Raw genomic sequence first — 16868 nt, forward strand, 5'->3', positions numbered from 1 at the left:
ACGTTTAAAGACTCCATTTGTCCATTGTTTATTTCTAAAGAAACACGACAATGTATAAAAGGCTCCATTACCTTGTATCTTACACTATCGCCCCGCAGAAGCTGTTTTTGTAAAAATAGGCTAACGATTGCGTCAAAACCAACGCGACTCTGTCGCACAGTTGAGAAATTACCGTATAGACCTGAGGAGACGCTCGCAGGCAATCTTTACTGTCTATGAGACGGTCGGGGGGACGTGGAGACATAAAGTCTGATAAAGTCAAGGGGGAAGAATGGGGAGAAGCCCATAGTGAGCCAAAAGCAACGGGAGAAAATATTTAAACAACGTGATTCAGATTTCGCTTTCCACATCTACTAGAAGACTCACAGCTGTCAGACAGGAGGCTCACGTCACATCTACGTCGTCAAGCTCAGTCTGAGCCGGCGCAGTTCGCTCAGCCATCAGGAAGTGAGTGCCTCTGATTGGCCTCATTTTCCGCCGTTGAAGTCTATGGGATAGCTTTGTCCATTTCTTTTACTGTCTATGGTGAAATCGTGTCAGCCGTACCAGCGGTTTTAAATCCCTGATCAAAAGTTGTTATACATAGTTCTGGACAAGCAATCGTTTAAAAATATGAGTTTAAAAAAAAAAAAGAGTTAAATAACTATGAGTTCATTGTCATACTAAGTACACACATACACACGCAACACATTTATTTGAAATATGTAATTGATTGCTAATGGGAGCAAAAGCATGTTCTGAATTATTTCGACTTAAAAACTAAGTGCCAATACAAAATCATGACATCGTAATGTACCTATAATGTAAATAATAAAGAATTAAAAAAAAAAAACATCAATATACAGAACAGGTGCACAAAATAAATATATTATTTACGAGATATCCTTGTATATATCTTATATACTTATATAAGCACTTATAGCTTCAGTTATATAGTACTAGTAAATGAAACATATGATTTGTAAGACATTAAAGACTATTTTAACACAATTTAAACAGCAAAAATTAAAACGCGATTGTGTAAGAATTGTAATCAGGCTCTGAACAGATTACCTATTAAAATTTCTTTCAGCCAATAGAATCGCTCTGGGGGTCTTGCGGACACAATTTCCGGCGAGAGTTCGAGTGAGTGATGATTCATTCGGGTTATTCCTGTGAGTATTTTCATAGTATTTATCCGTTATTAGATATTTTGTGCTTTAAACCTTCAATTTGTTGTGTCTAAATACAGAAATACTGATAGCCGGTTTTAAAACATCGATTAAATCCACTTTCGGAAGGTTGCGCGGCAACTTGCCCCCCAAAAATATGAGAATGTTCCTTTCATGTAACATTAGTAAACGTTTGAAATGTTTGTGAGTTATTTTCATACAAATGTACTCACTTATTGTGATATAGTGAGCTGTTCTTGATTAACCTGTAGGGGGCAATCTAATGTTGTTCGACTATACTTAAAAGTAGCAAAGAAGAAGTTGTTAGTGTGCACATGGAATCACCTGTGATGCCATACAATGTACTTCTGGCTGCTTCATTTGTAATAGATTAATATTTTTTTCAAATTGTTTTGCATACATTTTTTAATCGACGTCAGTCCTGATCAAAAATACTAAATGTTTAAATAAAAAAATCAGGATTTTAACTCTTTAATTGCCAATTTCATAAATGATGTCATTGATTTGGGGACAAAACACAAAATGACAGATTTTCAATATAAAATGTAACTGTGGAATAGATTTTTTTTAACCTTTTATCAGTCTCGGACATGTCAAAGATTAGAAAAAACATTGGCTTTGCATTGTTAGTTTTTGTGCACCATCAGATAAAAATGTTCTCCCTCATTTACTCCTCGTGGCTGTTTTTGCCCCATTGACTTTCATTATGACCACATTTTTTGATTGCAAAGCCATGACACCATACTCATGCATTTTTGATTGTTGATGGTTTTTCCCTGTTGGGAAGAGGTAAAATGTGTCATTTTTACAGCTGATAACCAGGTGGCACTATTAACCCATTAGATAGGACTGTGCACATAAAGGTTAGTTTCTGGCTTTTCTATGGAGTTTTCAATGGAGTATTATAGCATATTAGTGTGAGAGTGAGTGTGTGAGAGTTTCTGTATAAAGTCATGTTTTTCTATCATTTTCGAAATATACTCGTCAGACCAAATATTGATGAGGCACTTTACCTCCTCGTTGCTCCATGTGAAGCGCACTAACCGAGCAATCGCACCAGGGTTCGTTTCTTGTATTTTTTAAAAACATAAAAATATACTACTCAATGTATTTTTTTACAACGGGGTCATTGTGTTGCAGTAGCTTACACACAGCACAAGGAAGCTTGATTTTGAATGGTAAATTGAATTTAAAAAGACAAGTAAATGGTAATAAAATAAGAACAAATAAATAGATACAAACAATAGCACAAATAAATACAATAGAATAAAAGATACAAATTAAATAGGCTGCTTTATTTTTTCAGGTAAGTCTAACATTCAGTTAAAAACAGGAAAGTAATTAAATTTAAAATAACATTGGCCTAGAGATGAAACCATTAAAGTTACACACGTTGATCAGTCAAGAGCATTGTGATCGTTTGTCTTTTTATAGTTTGAATAATAAAAAACTGCTTTCCCGTTAAGACAGGCATGCATGGACTGTTCCTTTTACTCATTCTTCCTGAACTGTTTATAGTTGTGGTTACGTTAATACTCTTCAACTTCTGCACTGAGAATGTTTTTGAGTGTATTTGACCAATAAAAAAGCTGGAAAAGGAAGCAAATGTTTGCACTTGTTTTGTAAGCCAGAGGTGACTTTATTACGGTATGTGTGTGTGTGCGAAATGTAAGCAAAATCTGCAGGGATTCGTAGAATTATGTGCAATCCCGGAAATTCAGACCGATCACACACAAACGCTAACACTGTCAGCTGGTATTGATACTGTAGGAGCAGAGTATCGTATCGTTTCAGATATTTAAGTATTGATACTGTAGGATTAGAGTATCGTAACATTTCAGATATTTCAGTATCGATACTGTAGGAACTGAGTATCGTATCGTTTCAGATATTTCAGTATCGATACTGTAGGAACTGAGTATCGTATCGTTTCAGATATTTCAGTATCGATACTGTAGGAGCAGAGTATCGTATCGTTTCAGATATTTCAGTATCGATACTGTAGGAGCAGAGTATCGTATTGTTTTAGATATTTCAGTATCGATACTGTAGGAGCAGAGTATCGTATTGTTTCAGATATTTCAGTATCGATACTGTAGGAGCAGAGTATCGTAACATTTCAGATATTTCAGTATCGATACTGTAGGAGCAGAGTATCGTAACATTTCAGATATTTCAGTATCGATACTGTAGGAGCAGAGTATCGTAACATTTCAGATATTTCAGTATCGATACTGTAGGAGCAGAGTATCGTAACATTTCAGATATTTCAGTATCGATACTGTAGGAGCAGAGTATCGTATCGTTTCAGATATTTCAGTATCGATACTGTAGGACCAGAGTATCGTATTGTTTCAGATATTTCAGTATCGATACTGTAGGACCAGAGTATCGTATTGTTTCAGATATTTCAGTATCGATACTGTAGGAGCAGAGTATCGTATCGTTTCAGATATTTCAGTATCGATGCTGTAGGAGCAGAGTATCGTATCGTTATAGATATTTCAGTATCGATACTGTAGGAGCAGAGTATCATATTGTTTCAGATATTTCAGTATCGATACTGTAGGAGCAGAGTATCGTATTGTTTCAGATATTTCAGTATCGATACTGTAGGAGCAGAGTATCGTATTGTTTCAGATATTTCAGTATCGATACTGTAGGAGCAGAGTATCGTATCGTTATAGATATTTCAGTATCGATACTGTAGAAGCTGAGTATCGTCTCGTTTCTGATATTTCAGTATCGATACTGTAGGAGCAGAGTATCGTATCGTTTCAGATATTTCAGTATCAATACTGTAGGAGCAGAGTATCGTATTGTTTCAGATATTTCAGTATCAATACTGTAGGAGCAGAGTATCGTATCGTTATAGATATTCCAGTATCGATACTGTAAGATTAGAGTATCGTAACATTTCAGATATTTAAGTATTGATACTGTAGGAGCAGAGTATCGTATCGTTATAGATATTTCAGTATCGATACTGTAGAAGCTGAGTATCGTCTCGTTTCTGATATTTCAGTATCGATACTGTAGGAGCAGAGTATCGTATCGTTTCAGATATTTCAGTATCGATACTGTAGGAGCAGAGTATCGTATCGTTTCAGATATTTCAGTATCGACATTGTAGAAGCTGAGTATTGTTTCAGATATTTTTAGTATCGACACTGTTGAAGCTGAGTATCGTATCGTTTCAGATATTTCAGTATCGATACTGTTGAAGCTGAGTATCGTATCGCTTCATATATTTCAGTATCGATACTGTTGAAGCTGAGTATCGTATCGTTTCAGATATTTCAGTATCGATACTGTAGAAGCTGAGTATCGTATCGTTTCAGATATTTCAGTATCGATACTGTAGAAGCTGAGTATCGTATTGTTTCAGATATTTCAGTATTGATACTGTAAGTACGACCAAATCGTCCCAATGGAGGCCAGCGATGGCGGGTGAAGGTTGCTGCGCGTTCTATGTTTTCAGTTGGGCATAAAGGATTTTGTTCCAATTCTTCTTAATCATAATTTAGAATTTAGGTTAGAATGCCATTTGGTTATTTGGTCATTTATATTTAATAGTTTACGTACACATTTAATTATTCCATTAAACCCTTTGATGAAATTATGCCCGTTCGTAACCTGAATAATTCCAGAGCAAGTCAGAATCAATCAAAGTGTAACAATTTATTAACAGTCAGGTAAATGTATAAAGCCAATTACACAATCAATTCAAAGGTAGCCTAATCCATATAACATCAAATGCTCTGAAGTAAAGAATGAAATGTATACCTGACTTCTGAAAACTACATAATGCTGGCTATCTTGAAACGTCCAGCATTACGGGCTGACCTGACTACAGAATCGAGCCCTGAGCTCTGTGCAACATTTCCTTAAACACCCAGAACCAGATGTATACCCAGAGCCATGTGAAACTCTTTCAAATGGAAACACCAGTTCACAATAGGAATTTGCATTAATCAAGTCCTATAGACTTGAGAAGAAGAGAGGCCAAATGGCTGAAAGCCACACCCACCATACACCAAGAAAAGATATAATATATAAATATATATATATATATATATATATATATATATATATATATATATATATATATATATATATATATATATATATATATATATATTTAAACTCTTAAAACATTTATGATGTTCTAGTTTACTTCTGTGGAGTTGAGATATTTGTACCAGTCGCACTGAGACATTTCAAATGATATCAAACACATATAATACTGTGCTGTGAGGATTGACATTGTAACAGAGAGATTTCTGGTGCATTTCAGGTGATCTCTTCAGGTGAAGTTTGTGGGAGCAGGAGTTTGGGGGAAGTTTCATGTGAAAGGAAAGGCATGTAAATTAGTGTCATTCATAGATGGTTCACTCAGTGTGATGTTGTCTCGGACAGAGACGCTAACTGTATGAATGAGTTCAGATGCTAATTTCCTAAGTTTTCTCAGAGCGATTAGACATTTCGGCATCTACTAGGTTTTTCCAGCCTTACAATACTGTAGAAGCTGAGTATCGTTTCAGATATTTCAGTATCGATACAATAGAAGCTGAGTATCGTATCGTTTCAGATATTTCAGTATCGATACAATAGAAGCTGAGTATCGTATCGTTTCAGATATTTCAGTATCGATGCTGTAGGAGCAGAGTATCGTATCGTTTCAGATATTTCAGTATCGATACAATAGAAGCTGAGTATCGTATCGTTTCAGATATTTCAGTATTGATACTGTAGAAGCTGAGTATCGTATCGTTTCAGATATTTCAGTATCGATACTGTAGAAGCTGAGTATCGTATCGTTTCAGATATTTCAGTATTGATACTGTAGAAGCTGAGTATCGTATCGTTTCAGATATTTCAGTGTATTATTAGTTTATCTAATAAGTGTACGGTAAGTGTATGTTCCACAAGATCTAGTTCGAGAATACTGCATTTAGTACTTAGTTGAATACATTCAAATCTCCTTCATACTTTGTTAAATAGGCATTAAAATGCATGCATAATGATCTTAAAAAGTCTTACATTTCATTCATTGAAAGCTGCAAAAACCCTGAATTTAAAAAAAGGCTGAGGGAGATATACCATAAAAAATAACTGAGCAAATGTAAACATGATGCAATGAGGCCTAGTGCAAACGCAGATCTTATCAACCAATAAATTCTTGTAAGGCATTACTTCAATGGGTGTCTGCCCTTTCTGGGTAACTGCTATTGGGGTGAATGAAAATATGGCATCTACTGTTGTTAAAATCCTTTAACCCCAGAACCAGCTGTTGAGATCTTTAACAACTCTGTAGTTCTTGTTTCTTCTGATATGATCGCAAGCCAGACAGGCGTGCTCAAGACCAAAGGGGGCTCGTCTTGCTACAAAATGTTCCCTCCAGCTGAAGTACTGCCTGTACAAATCCTCGTTTTTATCCAGAACCTTAAGATGCTCAGCTAGTTTTTCAGGGGAGTTGAAGTCATCCACATGGATAAAGGCACTTCCTGGTACGAATTCCTCATAGTTCTTTCGGGATGGGCCGATGACCACGGGAACAGTGCCGAGAGAGAGAGGGTTGAAGAGTTTTTCTGTAATGTAGTCTTTATGGATGGAGTTCTCAAAGGACAGAAAGAATTTGCAGCTTGAAACCACATCTAAATACTCTTGATTGCTAATGTATTTGCCGAAGTGATTTCCGTAGGTTTCTATTCTGATGTGTTTCTGTAACTCTGAATAGTATTCTGAACGCTTGTGGGCCGAGTTCCAGTTGCTCACAATCCAGCAAACAAGTTTATTCTTCTGTGGGATTTCATTGTGTTTTTCTCCACCAGTGTTCTCCAAGATTCGGCCGTACGGGACCATGATATCTGAATCTCGTCTGTAAGTCGTGGTCAGATTAAACAGGTCTTTTACATTTGTATTCGGTGAGTTAGTGGGAGATTCCATGTTCATCCAGACCCATTTCTGGTGTGGCGGTCGTGGCAGTTTCGGCATGTTGGATAAGTCCCAATGGATGTCTCTGTGATGAAATAAAACGCCATGTGCTCTGTGAAACTGACTCCTGTCGTCTGTCAAGCGGCAGCCATGCATCCCGTACAATGAACCACAGCTTTCTAAATCAAACTTTAACCCAAACGGCCAGATCCAGATCAGGAGAATGGTGTCAGGATCCTCTCCCGATGAAGCCAGTTCTGTGATGTTCCTGCTGATGTCATGTATGGGAACGGATGGACAGTTCAGCCAGTTGACAGTCGGCTTGTAGTAAATGTAGAATATTGCTGAGAAACACGTAATCAAAGCCACTGCGATGAGGAAGTTCTGACGGCATCTGGAGGAGTTTTGGGGCTCCATCTTTGACCATCTGTGAAGAGAGAAGGATTAGTTCACTTCAAAATGAAAATGTCCTGATAATTTAATAACCCCCATCTCATCCCAGATGTTCATGTATTTTTTTCTAAATTACGTTTATTTAGGAAAACATTCCAGGATTTACTCCAAATAATGGACTTCAATGGCAACCAACAGCACTAGACTTTATACATGGGGTAGCCAAGACTCAGCCCTCTCTGAACTCAGTCTCGACTCGGACTCAGCCCTCTCTGAACTCAGTCTCGACTCGGACTCAGCCCTCTCTGAACTCAGTCTCGACTCGGACTCAGCCCTCTCTGAACTCAGTCTCGACTCGGACTCAGCCCTCTCTGAACTCGGTCTTGACTCGGACTCAGCCCTCTCTGAGCTCGGTCTTGACTCGGACTCAGCCCTCTCTGAACTCAGTCTTGACTCGGACTCAGCCCTCTCTGAACTCAGTCTCGACTCGGACTCAGCCCTCTCTGAACTCAGACTCGACTCAGCCCTCTCTGAACTCAGTCTCGACTCGTACTCAGCCCTCTCTGAACTCAGTCTTGACTCGGACTCAGCCCTCTCTGAACTCGGTCTCGACTCGGACTCAGCCCTCTCTGAACTCAGTCTTGACTCGGACTCAGCCCTCTCTGAACTCAGACTCGACTCGGACTCAGCCCTCTCTGAACTCGGTCTTGACTCGGACTCAGCCCTCTCTGAACTCGGTCTTGACTCGGACTCAGCCCTCTCTGAACTCAGTCTTGACTCGGACTCAGCCCTCTCTGAACTCAGTCTCGACTCGGACTCAGCCCTCTCTGAACTCGGTCTTGACTCGGACTCAGCCCTCTCTGAACTCAGTCTTGACTCGGACTCAGCCCTCTCTGAACTCAGTCTTGACTCGGACTCAGCCCTCTCTGAACTCAGTCTTGACTCTGACTCAGCCCTCTCTGAACTCAGTCTTGACTCGGACTCAGCCCTCTCTGAACTCAGTCTTGACTCTGACTCAGCCCTCTCTGAACTCGGTCTTGACTCGGACTCAGCCCTCTCTGAACTCGGTCTTGACTCGGACTCAGCCCTCTCTGAACTCAGTCTTGACTCGGACTCAGCCCTCTCTGAACTCAGACTCGACTCGGACTCAGCCCTCTCTGAACTCAGACTCGACTCGGACTCAGCCCTCTCTGAACTCAGTCTTGACTCGGACTCAGCCCTCTCTGAACTCAGTCTTGACTCGGACTCAGCCCTCTCTGAACTCAGTCTTGACTCGGACTCAGCCCTCTCTGAACTCAGTCTTGACTCGGACTCAGCCCTCTCTGAACTCAGTCTTGACTCGGACTCAGCCCTCTCTGAACTCAGTCTTGACTCGGACTCAGCCCTCTCTGAACTCAGTCTTGACTCGGACTCAGCCCTTTCTGAACTCAGTCTTGACTCGGACTCAGCCCTCTCTGAACTCAGTCTCAACTCGGACTCAGCCCTCTCTGAACTCAGTCTTGACTCGGACTCAGCCCTCTCTGACCTCAGTCTTGACTTGGACTCAGCCCTCTCTGAACTCAGTCTTGACTCGGACTCAGCCCTTTCTGAACTCAGTCTCGACTCTGACTCAGCCCTCTCTGAACTCAGTCTCGACTCGGACTCAGCCCTCTCTGAACTCAGTCTCGACTCGGACTCAGTCCTCTCTGAACTCAGTCTTGACTTGGACTCAGCCCTCTCTGAACTCAGTCTTGACTTGGACTCAGCCCTCTCTGAACTCAGTCTTGACTTGGACTCAGCCCTCTCTGAACTCAGTCTCGACTCGGACTCATCCCTCTCTGAACTCAGTCTTGACTTGGACTCAGCCCTCTCTGAACTCAGACTCGACTCGGACTCAACCCTCTCTGATCTCGGTCTTGACTCGGACTCAGCCCTCTCTGAACTCAGTCTTGACTCGGACTCAGCCCTCTCTGAACTCAGTCTTGACTTGGACTCAGCCCTTTCTGAACTCAGTCTTGACTCGGACTCAGCCCTCTCTGAACTCAGTCTTGACTCGGACTCAGCCCTCTCTGAACTCAGTCTTGACTTGGACTCAGCCCTTTCTGAACTCAGTCTTGACTCGGACTCAGCCCTCTGAACTCAGTCTTGACTTGGACTCAGCCCTTTCTGAACTCAGTCTTGACTTGCACTCAGCCCTTTCTGAACTCAGTCTTGACTCTGACTCAGCCCTCTCTGAACTCAGTCTTGACTTGGACTCAGCCCTCTGAACTCAGTCTTGACTCGGACTCAGCCCTCTCTGAACTCAGTCTTGACTCGGACTCAGCCCTCTCTGATCTCGGTCTTGACTCGGACTCAGCCCTCTCTGAACTCAGTCTTGACTCGGACTCAGTCCTCTCTGAACTCAGTCTCAACTCGGACTCAGCCCTCTCTGAACTCAGTCTTGACTCGGACTCAGCCCTCTCTGAACTCAGACTCGACTCGGACTCAGCCCTCTCTGAGCTCAGTCTTGACTCGGACTCAGCCCTCTCTGAACTCAGTCTCAACTCGGACTCGGCCCTTTCTGAACTCAGTCTTGACTCGGACTCAGCCCTCTCTGAACTCGGTCTTGACTCGGACTCAGCCCTTTCTGAACTCAGTCTCGACTCGGACTCAGCCCTCTCTGAACTTAGTCTAGACTCGGACTCAGCCCTCTCTGAACTCAGACTCGACTCGGACTCAGCCCTCTCTGAACTCGGTCTTGACTCGGACTCAGCCCTTTCTGAACTCAGTCTCGACTCGGACTCAGCCCTCTCTGAACTCAGTCTCGACTCGGACTCAGCCCTCTCTGAACTCAGTCTCAACTCGGACTCAGCCCTTTCTGAACTCAGACTCGACTCGGACTCAGCCCTCTCTGAACTCAGTCTGGACTTGGACTCAGCCCTCTCTGAACTCAGTCTTGACTCGGACTCAGCCCTCTCTGAACTCAGTTTCCGAATCCGGTCGGCTAAACTCCGAACACATCTTCCCTTCTTCAGAATGACTTCAGTGCCGTTCTTTGTTCTTTTCTCAGAGAAAAGCTGAACTCCAAGTCTTCCAGAGTCACGGTCAAAGCTGATTCGAAAGACCGCCGCCGTTCACCAGTTTCTGAGTTTACTAGAAGCACGCAAACGCAACTTGGCCGTCGTCATTGTGGCCACGCCCGCCGACTCTATACACGACGTTATTGGCCCGTCCAGATTGTGAGGAATACAGCTCAGAAGGGTATTGAGAGTTCCTAGACGACACTTGCGGGCAGATTAAATTTGCTGCCGCTAGGGTGTGTCTAGATTTCTAGGCTAGGGGGGAATGGTTGTCTGAGGTCAACTAATAAGGCTTGTGTGATTTGTACATTCTTAAAAATCTCCATTATTGGAGAGCATTACAGACATGTACACACCTTAATCTAACTATTAACGTCGTGTCGGAGATTTCGCCGCATTTTGTGACAGGACACATAACGTTACGCTCACCAGGGAAGTGCAGAGGGGAGGCTTTGTGGGTTCGAGCCTCTGCCCTTTTTGAAAATTAATCAAAAGTGTCCCTCTCAACAATCATCGATAATATTGTGGCCAATAAAACAGAATTGGAATTATAATTAATTTAACAACGTCTACAAACCAGTAACAAATGGCAGAAAAGTCCTGTTTATCTTTTACGGAACTGTCAGTCTGAAATGTCGTGAAAGGTGTGTGTTTTACTTGACTGTTCATTCTGAACACTGCGTCCTCTCTCTATATTTTTATTTTTGTTGTAATTATTATGCTCATTGTAAAAGTAAAATACAATAAGTTTGTATCTGTAATCGCGAACCAGATGGGTCATTCAGTGAACGCCTGTGGCTCGACGGCAGGAAAAACAATCCAATCCACGATTTTTAAACCTTTTTCATCATTAATCAAAGCTATTATTATAAATGTAGGCTGTCAATAAGGAGGAAAGAGGGGCAGTGTCTCTTCAAAGAAACAGAAAGAGACAATACATAATATTACAAAAATAAATCAACGTAAATGTATATAAAACATAAAAACGCATGTTTTTTTATACTTCTTAATGTAAAGTAACACTGTCCAACAGCAACACCAGCAGGTGAAGTTACAGCGGGTTTCCTGAGCCCATAAAATTAACAGACCTGCCAAAGTCACGCCATGATTGGATGTTGGAGAACAGCGTGGCATGGGGACGTAATGACGTGCCATAATCAATCTATGTTCTATCACATGTAAAACGGGAACATGAACAGAGTACTCTAAAAGCAACTCATGTAAACACCTTAATCATAATATTGTCTTATTTAGAATAAGGTCAATAATTAGATTACTGCTGTCCATGTAAACGTAGTCAGTGATTTATCTCTCATCCACCCGCGATTCATTGGAATGTTATTTTTTATTACTTGGCCCGGCCGATCGGTGAATATAACCATGAATCACTGACACACACACACACAAGCCAAGTTCATTCAAAACTTCTGCGACTGTATTTTTACTTCAAATGTCAAGTCAAGAGAATGAACAATGCACATCAAGAAATAAATATTATTTTACTATTTAAGATAGTGACGATATCACAGGCTGGTGATAGTATTTAGTATCCTGAATGGAAAACACATTAGCCCCAGGACGTTGAGCTTTACGAGCCCTGGCCCATACATGTCGAAGTGTGAACCTGAATCACAGGACAATGAACCAACAACACCTCAAATACAAAGCCTGTGACAGCGTGAAAGTTAAGATCACTTAGACACATACACGTAATCAATCTATCAAACGATCTGTAACAATGCAGTACTATCACATATGAAAACATGTTTTACTCACATAAGTGATCCGGAAGGCACAGAGTCTTATTTTAATCGCATCCTGCATTCACTGCACACTATTGTGTAATGTTCAACGGCAGGTTTATTGCTTGGTCGCTCGATTTGACTAACAAGGAATTTTTCAGCGCCGAAACGTATAGGATATTCTTATATTAAGATGACCTAACCCCTAACCCTAACCCTATCACTTCATGACCCTTTTAAGCAGCCTGGTCAGAAGTTTACAAGCATCCATGACAAAAAAAAAATCTTCTACCTAAAAGCAGCCGTCCTGGATCCAGTTATTTCACTGCAGTGGTGGAGCACTGAGCTGGTCAGCCTTGAAGTCACGGAAGTGGTTACACAGAAAGTGAAGGGTAAATATTATCAAGCTTAATAATTTTTTTCCTGCCATGGCACGCTCTCAATGACCTCTTGCATGTCAAAATATCAAGGGAAATGTGATTTCTCAAATCATGAGCAGCTGAGAGAAAATCGAATGTGTATTCAGCAGCCTAATATTGCTGATGCTGTTTTTGTCATTAATGGGATAGTTCACCCAAAAATGAAAATGAACCCATGATTTACTCTCCCCCAGGTCATACTAGGTGTGTATGACACACACAATCAGAGTTATATTAAAAAAATATCCTGGCTCTTCCAAGTTTTATAATGGCAGTTATTAGTTTTTATTTTTGAAGTCCATAAAAGTGCATCTATCCATCATAAAAGTGCATCTATCCGTCATAAAAGTGCATCTATCCATCATAAAAGTGCATCTATCCGTCATAAAAGTGCATCTATCCATCATAAAAGTGCATCTATCCGTCATAAAAGTGCATCTATCCATCATAAAAGTGCATCTATCCATCATAAAAGTGCATCTATCCATCATAAAAGTGCATCTATCCATCATAAAAGTGCATCTATCCGTCATAAAAGTGCATCTGTCCATCATAAAAGTGCATCTATCCGTCATAAAAGTGCATCTGTCCATCATAAAAGTGCATCTATCCGTCATAAAAGTGCATCTGTCCATCATAAAAGTGCATCTATCCGTCATAAAAGTGCATCTATCCATCATAAAAGTGCATCTATCCGTCATAAAAGTGCATCTATCCATCATAAAAGTGCATCTATCCGTCATAAAAGTGCATCTATCCATCATAAAAGTGCATCTATCCGTCATAAAAGTGCATCTATCCATCATAAAAGTGCATCTATCCGTCATAAAAGTGCATCTATCCATCATAAAAGTGCATCTGTCCATCATAAAAGTGCATCTGTCCATCATAAAAGTGCATCTATCCGTCATAAAAGTGCATCTGTCCATCATAAAATTGCATCTATCCGTCATAAAAGTGCATCTATCCATCATAAAAGTGCATCTATCCATCATAAAAGTGCATCTATCCGTCATAAAAGTGCATCTATCCATCATAAAAGTGCATCTATCCATCATAAAAGTGCATCTATCCGTCATAAAAGTGCATCTATCCGTCATAAAAGTGCATCTATCCATCATAAAAGTGCATCTATCCGTCATAAAAGTGCATCTGTCCATCATAAAAGTGCATCTATCCATCATAAAAGTGCATCTATCCGTCATATGCTCTTTTATGATGATGGATTAATGCACTTTTATGATGGATAGATGCTCTTTTATGATGGATAGATGCACTTTTATGATGGATAGATGCTCTTTTATGATGGATAGATGCTCTTTTATGATGGATAGATGCACTTTTATGATGGATAGATGCACTTTTATGATGGATAGATGCACTTTTATGATGGATAGATGCTCTTTTATGATGGATAGATGCACTTTTATGATGGATAGATGCACTTTTATGATGGACAGATGCACTTTTATGATGATGGATAGATGCTCTTTTATGATGGATAGATGCTCTTTTATGATGGATAGATGCACTTTAATGAGGGATAGATGCTCTTTTATGATGATGGATTAATGCACTTTTATGGACATCAAAATTTAAACGCTATTCACTGCTATTATAAAGCTTAGAAGAGCCGGGAATTTTTTTTAATATAACCGATTGTCCCTGAAAGATGAATATCATACACACCTAGGATGACCTGAGGGAGAGTAAATCGTGGGGGGATTTTAATTTTTGGGTGAACTAACCCTTGATATCAATCAGTGAAAAACTGAAAATCACTCACTGCTCATGACTGAATAAGAATCTGTGTATATTAACTGTCTGGAAAACTTGAAGCACGTTTTATTACATTTATATATTTGTCCTGTTGTATTTAGTTGTCCTGTTGTATTTTGTTTTGTCTTCAATAAATTAACTTTCGTTTTTTTTCTGTGATTTTAAAAATTGTGTGCAGAATTGTGAAATCTCCATTATCTAAAACTGTGTTGTCTTAACCTTAACCTTAAATCTCAACTACTTTGTGATATCTCTATCATGAAGCCTTTGGGTCATATCCCCCACCCCTAATGAGATGAAGAGAAGGAAACGCCTGTATTTACACAGTGTGTGCACAGCTTTAAACAGGGTTTTGTTGAATTATTAAGGTCCAAAGGTTGGGCAATAAAGATTTCCACGCGTTTATTGACTTTGAAATGGCCATGTATGCTTTCTGGGATTGGTGCTTTCCTAAATATCCCTTTGAATGACTTAATTTCTGCTCGTTTAAAGGAAAATACAGTTTGATCGAGGGAAGGTTTTTATTCAAAGCTGATCATTTGAATACAAGAGTTTTGTGTTTGTGTTTATAAGAGGATTTCTTGCACGCTTTACCTTGTAAAATATTCTAAATTTGACACAAATGACACTGGGGGATGAATACTTATTAACTTACTGTAGTTTTTACTTGACACAGCATTTTAAAAAGACCGTAATTGACCATTATAAATAGTTTCAACTTATATCCTAACAATACACCAACTTAAATCAATATTGAACATTTACTTTTTTTTGATTATCCCATTAAACTCTGATATGAATTCAAAGTAGCTTGAGTTTTGTTCTTGTCTGAAATATATCAAAAGGTCCTTCAATGAGAGTTACTCCATCAAACGTAAAGCAATGTTAAAGACTCACCTGTGCTGATCTTCCAGGTAATCTCTTCAGCTTTGAAGCGCTTTCTGACTCCCATACGGTCACAAGTTTCCAGAAGTACATTAAAACATGTGCATTGTTCAGTGAGTCATAGGTAACCTGCGCAGGTGAGAAATGACGTCTGAATGATTTACCGGCGGGGTTGCCAGATTGGGTCAGCAGTTTCCAGCCCAAAAGCGAGACCAAACCACTCCAAGAAAAAAACACCCAAAACTTTAATGGCTAAAATAATGTGATATAATTTTATTGCAATACCAATCAAGTTTGATAAGTACCATTTTTATCTCCTTAAAACATTATTGTGAAAATGGTTTAAAACAGGGAACCTTAGGTCCCTAAAAGTCCCACATTTTAAGTAGTTAGGAGATTCGGGGAGAATTTTTTATTTCTCTGATCTGCATGAGTATTTTTAAGATTTTGAAGGCCAAAAATTATAGTCATTTTATTTTCATCTGTGTCTGTGACTCAGAGCTGGACAGTCCCTCAGCTCATGTACTCGAGTCCTGTACTGAAGTTCACTGTTTGAGTCTCTGTGCTTTACTGGAGTATTATTTTTTCTGTAAACTTCTGACTTTAACTTCACTCCATCTGAAAGACAAATATCGTCCTCTTTACTCCACTACATTTCTATCAAGGTCCTCGAAGTGGAAAGTCGTTTCTGTCGCAGCTTTGAAAGTCAGTGATGATTTTTTTCTTCTTTTAAAGGTGTTTGGGTTTTTGCAGAAAGCCTTTCAGGAATCACTCTTGTAGAGTCTCGTGAAGTTCAATGATTTCACAGCATTTATTAAACACTGATTTATAGTTTAGAGCAAAATGGAAGAAGACGGATGTCCAAATGCTCATTTAGTGGAGTATTCACATAAACAAAGTTGATTCTGTCTTCAGTGAAGGTGAACAGTGTGAGAATATCAGATGTGTATCAGTGTATTGGATCCGTGCATTCGGCCTTAAAGTGACAGCAGCTTTATAAAGAGCTTTGTAACTTTTCTACAAGTATTTAAATGAGTTTAAGTTAGTCGTCTGCTAGTGTGTCAGATGGAGCGTCACTGACTGGCTTAAACCATGATGGCATAATGTGCATTTATACAACTATAATACAATAATGCGGCGACATAAAGAAGGACATTTACTTTTGATACTTAAATACTTTTGAAAACAAATACTTCTGATAACTTTCACTTGTAACGGAGTAATATTTGACCAGCAGTACTTTTACTTTTACTCAAGTAATGAAGTTGTGTAGTTTGTCCAGCTCTGCCGTGAAGAAAGTAAACATAGGTTCAACTGATAATAGCCTATATGTTTTATTAGTTAAATTCATCCACAGTGTGTATGGAGTGAGCGGGGTTTAACCTAAAGCACATGTAACACACATGATTTAACACTCTACACATGCCAGTGTAACAGAAGCCAGCTCGTAGCTGCTGTGCGAATAAACCTCACTCCTCTGACCTCAAGGGACGCTCTAGTGAC

The 16868-nt window shown here is 39.8% G+C and overlaps 1 protein-coding gene across 2 annotated transcripts; it reads right to left on the reverse strand.

The window, feature by feature from the left end:
* Positions 1-5980: 5980 nt before the first annotated feature.
* LOC137047706 (4-galactosyl-N-acetylglucosaminide 3-alpha-L-fucosyltransferase 9-like) lies at positions 5981-15599 on the reverse strand. Of its 2 annotated transcripts, none has more exons than XM_067425539.1 (2): positions 15378-15599; positions 5981-7536 (listed from the first exon to the last, which is right to left on the reverse strand). In XM_067425539.1, the coding sequence occupies exon 2, from the start codon at positions 7524-7526 to the stop codon at positions 6447-6449; it is 1080 nt and encodes a 359-aa protein (XP_067281640.1). In that variant the 5' UTR covers positions 7527-7536; positions 15378-15599; the 3' UTR covers positions 5981-6446. The 2 variants fall into 2 exon arrangements, with proteins under 2 accessions (XP_067281640.1, XP_067281641.1); XM_067425540.1 differs by lacking the exon at positions 15378-15599 and adding an exon at positions 12317-12474.
* Positions 15600-16868: the final 1269 nt, after the last annotated feature.

Source organism: Pseudorasbora parva, chromosome 19 (assembly GCF_024679245.1).
Source record: "Pseudorasbora parva isolate DD20220531a chromosome 19, ASM2467924v1, whole genome shotgun sequence".
Taxonomy (NCBI): Eukaryota; Metazoa; Chordata; class Actinopteri; order Cypriniformes; family Gobionidae; genus Pseudorasbora; species Pseudorasbora parva.

Bases quoted from the DNA above. Each gene is read 5' to 3' on its own strand.
- LOC137047706 (XM_067425539.1), bottom strand. From the start codon at position 7,526: ATGGAGCCCCAAAACTCCTCCAGATGCCGTCAGAACTTCCTCATCGCA.